The sequence below is a fragment of the Spodoptera frugiperda genome, chromosome 4 (genome assembly GCF_023101765.2).
Source record: "Spodoptera frugiperda isolate SF20-4 chromosome 4, AGI-APGP_CSIRO_Sfru_2.0, whole genome shotgun sequence".
Classification (NCBI taxonomy): domain Eukaryota; kingdom Metazoa; phylum Arthropoda; class Insecta; order Lepidoptera; family Noctuidae; genus Spodoptera; species Spodoptera frugiperda.
The window spans coordinates 172,937-180,652 of NC_064215.1; the positions used below are offsets into that span (position 1 = coordinate 172,937).

The 7,716-nt window shown below is 36.2% G+C and overlaps 1 protein-coding gene across 1 annotated transcript; it reads left to right on the top strand.

Annotated features, from left to right (window-relative positions):
• The first annotated feature begins 3,541 nt into the window (after positions 1 to 3,541).
• On the top strand, positions 3,542 to 7,513 carry LOC118272875 (NADH dehydrogenase [ubiquinone] flavoprotein 2, mitochondrial). Its single transcript, XM_035589590.2, has 7 exons — positions 3,542 to 3,705; positions 3,812 to 3,937; positions 4,293 to 4,483; positions 4,926 to 5,073; positions 5,543 to 5,602; positions 6,250 to 6,326; positions 7,335 to 7,513. Exons 1-7 carry the CDS (start codon positions 3,670 to 3,672, stop codon positions 7,432 to 7,434), a joined length of 738 nt encoding a protein of 245 aa, XP_035445483.1. The 5' UTR covers positions 3,542 to 3,669; the 3' UTR covers positions 7,435 to 7,513.
• The last annotated feature ends 203 nt before the right edge of the window (positions 7,514 to 7,716 follow it).

Genomic DNA, 7,716 nt, shown 5'->3' on the forward strand with positions numbered 1-7,716 from the left:
AGCCCATTGTCATGTAAGTAGTTCGTCAACAACAGGCCAATTACCAGGGTCGCACAACATAGCAGTCTTTCAAATTTGATGGATATTTCATTATTATTATTATCTGAAGAGAAGGTAGTGAATGGTAATTGTATTTGCATTCATTTTTTTGCTATATGGTATGTACTTTCATTGTTCAGAGGCACTGCATCAAATCGTGGGTTCGATATGTTTGTGGCGACACGAAAAAAGCCCTGAAAAGCTCAGGTGAAGCCTTGCCATTTCAATGGTCTTGGTGGGATTTTTTTTTAAATTGCCCCATACTAGGCTTTTCTCCTGTATCGTGGGTGCGTTTACAAACAAATTCACATACACATGACACCCAGACCTGAAACAACAATTTGTGGATAATACAAAGAGTTGCTCCATGCGGGAATCGAACCCGCTACACGTTGCGCGACAGCCAGTTGCCCAGCCACCACACCAAGCGTGCAGTCAAAATTTGCAAATTTCATATCTGTACTAGATAGATGATGTTTAAGATTACCAAAAAACTTCTGATTTTCTTTCAAACATAACAAAAGTGTACCAAGCTTCGCAATTTTACGGGAAATCTTCAAGAGTTTTGTACTTATTCCACTATTTTTTTTAGTCTTTTTTGTCCGATGACTTTTAGGTACGCTCGATATAAAAATGTCGAACACCAAAGTGTAGCATTGGTCACGGTTCGCGGCAAAATGGCGTCCATTCGTTCAGAAATTAGATAACGGGACGTCCAGCGTCTAGTGGCACCATTGATAAGGAGTTACTTCAGTTCAACATTACATTGTAAAAGAAAATTGGAATTTTAGAAAGCATATCGTTGCGTGCGATAACAATTTGTAGATCGGCTGATATGAAATTGGATGGGAGTCTTTAACATCTTACTACGTTAACACCTCGTGCTGTCGGGTCGGAGTTAGTGGCATAGTGGCACTGTTTACTCGTACTACTAGATAGGTTTATTAACTTTCTTTTTTTTTAACATTGTCTTATTAAAAGTTTCTTCTGTGTCATGGAAGTCATGGGTTTCTTAAGCTGAAGATGGTAGCATTTTTACAAGCATACCGCTTCATCTTTGTGTTTGTAAACGCCTATCTGCCTTCAGACCACCACAGATGAAGCCTAATCAGTAGGGTAGATGGCCGATACGGAGCTGCGGTGTTCGAATTTTGCCCGCAACTATTGTTGGTCTATGTCTGAGTATGTAAAATAAACCCAGAATTACTTTAAGCTTGTATGATTGTTTGTTACTCAATCACGTCAAAACAACTGAAGGGATCGGGATGAAATTTGGAACAGGGGTAGACAATGATCTGGAATAACACATAGGTTACTTTTTATCCCACGGAAACGCGGGAGAAGCCGCTGGCACAAGCTAGAGCCTAATAACTAGCGTCAATAGTGTTTTGCAAATTAAATTAAATTAGTGGTTTAAACAAAGTGCATTCAAAATAATCTTCAGAACTGCAAGTAACAAGCACTTACCTACAATATAAATAGCACAATATTTTTATAGTAGTAATTAAATCCCGTGGCGTACGTCGTTACCTTACCAAACCAGCCGGACCCGTTCTAAGAACGTCTGTAGGACAAATACTCGACATTATTTCTAGAATATCCATAAAAACTAAAGGTCAACATGACCCTAAAACCTAAAGTTACGATTTTAAAACAGAATACAATAGAACTCGTAGATTTAAAATGCTAACTCGTTTTAGTTTTAATATTTTTTGAATTAAGAACTGCATTTTGAAGAAAAAAAAATGGTTTTTTTAATAGCCTTGTTAATTACCTTTTGATATTTCTGTTATTCACTTAAGTATAGATAGATACGTATAGCATTTTTTGAATTACGTTATTTCGTAATCAGTATAAAATATAGTAGGTAGTAAGTAATACCTATTCTACACCGATGGACATCCATCGGTGTATTAATTTACATCTCCTTTAGCTAAAAAATCTAGGTACTGTGATGTGTCTACCAAAAATTGGCTTTGCCTAAATGAATGACGTAACCAGAATGTAGCGTATGCTTTCCATAATTTTTCATCTAATAAAGAGTGAACAGCGCCCAAAAAGAACGGTTCCAAAATCAAATTCCGCGCCCATATTCAAAATTCGGTGTACGTAACAACTTTTTTTAACTCCAATATGAAACTTTTTAGCCTGCCAATCAGTTTTTGTAACGTGTAGAACACCTTTATTCCTCCCAATTTCCCTCAGCATAGCAAAATCCGTTTTTTAAATATTTACAGCTTAGTTATGTAGATACAAATTTTTGGTGCATGGCGGGCCGGTGCGGCAGTTACCATGGCAACCACGTCGTTGTTTTGCCGATCGGGCTTTGTCTATTCTTTTTTTTTCTTGTTTGGCTTTTTTCGTACGGAAATATAGGCACAGGCATGAGGCAGACAATGCCTTTTAGAGGGTAGTGCTGTCGTATGTTAGATATTCGTATGTGTTTCGTGAATAACAATTATTTTGTAGATTTTATGGGAATATGTGAGCTTTTTGTTGAATGAAAATGTTTTATGTAGATGATATTTTATTTCATACGTTCATGAGGTTCATCTCTTTATCATGCAAGTAGGTATATGAAGCTAATCGCATCTTATTTCTTTTTGCTGCTTGACTTTGATTTTCTTAGATTAATTTCTGAAATGTAGGCATTCCTAATTTGAGAGTAAGTATACCTATAACACATAAATCATCACCATCCCATGTAGGCATTATCACAGATGCCCACAAGTAATAAACAAAATAGAAGTAATAGAATTAATTACGATACTAATTTTATTGTACCTATACCTATAAGTTTTACTAATTTAAGTACTAATCAAGTGAGCACATAATCTGATTTGATTTGTTGGTGTTAGTTCTTACGAAAAGTGGGTAGGTAACAGTTTTCGCGAACTAATGGTTAAGTAAGACGTACGAAATAAGCTCATGTAAGTACCTAGGTTGTATAGGTAAGGTACCTATAGATCTAACAAAGAGTGAGTCGATTGCACTTTTACAGCATTTGTAGCCGTACACTAGGCATAATACGAGACTGTAAAAATAAATATCTAAGTAAATTACAGACTGAAACCGAATCGATGCAATGTGATCACTTGTCCGAACACAAGCAATTTGTAAAATTTTTACCTTATTTAATTATTGAACGAATTGAATAACTTAATTAATTTAATTACTCAATAATAAGCAATTTCATAAATGACTTGAGTGTCACTACAATTTAAACTTTAAGATGATGACAGAAGAATCATTATCGCACAACAAATACTTTTATAGATTGATATGAAGTCAGTCGCATATTACAAAATGTCTACGTTCTCCGTACTAAAATCACAATAAAGAATATCTTTTTTTTATAATTTTAATGTGAACCAAATCAAAATTATCTTGTTAATTTCCTATGCAATAAGCATAATATATTAAACAAACCCATTTTATTTTTAGTCATTGACCAAAATCGAACAGATTTTCACTTAAACTAGATTTAAACCAACTTGATAATACAGTTTCTAAACGCACCTGTCAAAATGATAACACTAATCTGAAGTTAATCACAAACCAAAAGTGTTGGCGAACAGTGTTTCGCAATATTATTTCTTAGTAAAAAGTACAATAATATTGTCAAATATCATGCTATCCAGCTTGAGAACTGGAGTTCAGGGCGTGGTACGTCATTTAAAACTTAATGCTACTTTCATTAATATTGTAAACAATCGTATTATATAATAACATTTTGACGTTTCTACCTTGGTGATTTGTGTCCGTATTACAGTTGCGTGCAGCTTCCAGGAGTATTCAGACCAGCTCAGCTCTGCAGCATGACAGCCTGTTCGTCCACCGCGACACTCCTCAGGACAATCCTGACATTCCTTTTGAGTTCTCAGAGGCTAACAAAAAGGTAAGCAACCGTCATCTGTTTGCCCTAAACAATCATTATTTCGAATTCTAATTCAAATTAAGCAGAATCTGACGGAATATTGTCGTTTTCTATCATCTTAATGGCAATAATAATTAATTATTCAGCCTAACGAAGAAGGTTATAATAGTGAATTATTTTAGGTTAAATTATATGTCACTGTTATCAAGTCATAACAATATGAGATTAGTTCGTATGTTTGTACGATAGTGTATTTTCTTATTAGAGAGAATAAATTTATTAAAGATTTTGACCTATTATAATATCAGTACCAATATTTACATCATTTACTTTCACTTGTCATATTTGTAATAAATAATTTTTGCACCTATTTCAGAGAATTGATGCCCTGTTAGGAATCTACCCGGAAGGCCACAAGCGTGGTGCTATGATTCCTCTTCTGGACCTGGCGCAGCGTCAGAGCGGAGGCTGGTTGCCCATCTCAGCCATGCACAAGGTTGCCGAGATCCTCAACCTGCCACGCATGAGAGTTTATGAAGTTGCTACCTTCTACACCATGTTTATTAGGTGGGTCAAACCACAAAATATAAATGGGTGATATTATACTGTGACCATATAGTTATGACGCTTGATTTCCTAAATAAATTTAGTGGTTTCTTTGCATAACTTTAAAATAAGATAGGTCAAAAAATTTTATATTTAGAAGCCACTGCACCCAGGTCTATCTTAGTGGACATATTTTAAGTTGTTTTGTCACATTATGGCTGTTATTGAAGTAGTTAATATTATTGAAAATGGAGAGACTTAAAATATCAATCTTAAGTAGCGTAATCTTTAATAGTGATTTTGTATACTGTATACTAAATAATTGCTAAGGAATAGGTAAAGTAACCATTAAATGACTCTGAGTAGGGCAGTTAGCATTGATAAAAGGGCAAATGAAGCTATGAATAACTGGAAAAATTTAATTAAACTCCTAAAACTTACAAAAATAATTTCCTATTTGTAGGAGACCAATTGGCAAATACCACATCCAAGTGTGCACCACCACACCCTGCTGGCTGCGTGGCTCCGATGCTATCCTCAAGGCTCTTACTGAAGGCACCCAGTGCCATGTCGGAGGCAACAGCCCATGTGGCAAGTTCTCCATTTCTGAGGTATGTGTTGTTTAAATAGTAAAGTGAAATATAGTAAATTATATCGTAACTGTTTGACGAGGAACTCGATAGCTAGTAGCTGCGTGACAGTTGTCACGGAATGTACACTCATAAATATGATGAGCCCCTAAAATGGCTTAACCTGTCATATGCCAGAAAGCAGATCTACAGGAGACACAATGTATTTCCTATTGTCTTGTATACGAAAGGTAAAAAGTAGTCGAGTTCCTAGTTAAACTGTAATGTGAGAACTAAGCAAGCCAAAAAACATAAATAAGTGAAATGAAGTAACTTAATAGACACTAAAGCTAACATTGGTTACTGCAACTCCATGGTTCCTAAAGTGCTGGAATGGAAATATAAATAGTTGTGATACATGATATGATTTTTCTCACTCTCTGTGCTGTTTATTAGTTTTTAAATGTTGTGTCCAGTATAAGAACCTCAAAATATTAATATTAATTTCCAGGTTGAATGTCTCGGTGCCTGTGTGAATGCTCCGATGGTCCAGGTCAACGATGATTACTATGTAAGTACAGCTACTTTTATTCTTCTCAGCAAGTAACGTTATTTTTGCGTCATAATTGCTTTATACACGTAGTTTGGATTCCAGGAAACTTATTAATCGAAAAGCACTTCAAAAATAAACAAGCCGAATATCGATTATAAACACTGACCAAAAAATCCAAGTGATAGAGGTCAAGTAAAACTTTTTTTCATAAGCCTTACCTTATGACAAAAAGTTTCCTAGTATCCACACTAGGTGTATTAAGCACAAATGTAATTATAAGGTAAAAAAAGAATTACTTGGCTACTGATACAACTACCATGTTTAATAAACAATAACTCCGAACGGACTAAGATTTGGAACTGGGCACCATAGTAACTTTCATTCAGCTCAAAATTACCTATCCAATGATGTAACACACATAGCTATTGAAAGGTGGAGCCAGGCTTTGGATCCTTTCAACCTATAGTACCTGACCCCCTGGTATGACTTACGAAACAAGAGCGCGGTCGGCGCTCTGATTGGCCGGTGCAAATTATCCGACCAATCAGAACGCCGAACGCGTTCTCGTTTGATTCTCGTTGAACATAAAACAAACACGAAATCTATTATGATTCCATTCTACGAGATAGGTAGTGCTTCTTCTAATTTCCTCATTTTGTTTACAGGAAGACCTAACTGTGGATGACGCAAAGGAGATCGTAGAGAAACTCAAAAAGGACGAGAAACCCAAACCTGGACCAAGGTACAATGTTCAAAATTAAATTATGCTTAAGTATATGTATTTTTAAATTTAACGAGTCTGGAACGGTGTCCAGTATATATTATGGCTATAGGTTTACCCCCTATTACGTGTGACTTATAACACAAATGGTATAAAGTGGGGTACATTGTATCTACAGCGGCATTACGTGCCGTAATGTGGACCTCTGCCTACCCTTTCGGGGATAAAAGGCGTGACGTTACGTATTTTTATGTCAATTTTGCGAAACTTATGTCACATCATCATTTCAAGTTTACTTTACGTTTAAAGTAATCGAAACGAGAGCGCGTTCGGAGCTCTGATTGGCCGGCTCGAATAAACCAACCAATCAAAGCGCCGAACGCGCTCTCATTTCGATTACTTTAAACGTAAAGCAAACTCGTACTAAGGGTACTGTTCTATCAGCTTGGGTGCCTCCTAATCCTTTAAAAAGTCCTTAAGGAAAAAACATGTAAAAGCGCCTAGCTGAAAATAAGCGTAATTATGAAAACAAGTGCGTATTCCGTGCGTGCAAGATATTACACGCACTGGTAAGCTGTATCACGAAGAATAATGATCTCGTGCGCATGCGCATACAGCAAAGATACAACTAGTAATGTAATAATTTCAAGCATCAATGATTTATCAGTTTAGAGTTGATAGTTTTGTTCATTTAGTTTGATCAAATTGTCAGTGTTGACGAACTACCCCTACCCAGGTTATAGGAGATAACCTAGTAAACGCATTTGTGCCTACTCCAGTATTGTGGGCGTGTCTATATGCGACGCTGATTGTTTCCCACCTTAGTATGAGTTTGCGTGAGAACTAAGAACGAAACGAGAGCGCGCTCTGATTGGTTGGTTCATTCGAGGTGGCCAATCAGAGCCCCGAACGCGCTCTTGTTTCGATTTCCTTAAACGGAAAGCAAACTCATACTAAGAGTACCGTTTCCATACAAACATTTCGCTATTATGTTGGAATGTTATAATCAAATGTATTTTTGATCCTCAGGAGTGGAAGATTCGCCTCTGAACCTCTCGGAGGTCTGACCAGCCTTACTGAAGAACCGACTGGTCCTGGCTACGGTCTGCAGGACGGACTCAAGTCTTAGAACAAACACCTCGACGTTTTGTAAATTTAATTTATAGGAAATATTTAAATAAATCATGTTAGATCATTTTGTTGGTTTATTTTTGGGTTTTTCATTTATTTCCTGTTAAAAGTGATGTTAAATTGAATCTATATTTAATTATAATTAGGATTTTGAACAATTCCAAATACCTAACCAACATATCTGGATGTCGACCGCGGTAGTGCCAGGAACTCAAGCAAAAAATGTTTGTCTACTAGGTACCGACTAAAAATATTAACGAAAATGGGTAGTCATTGATAC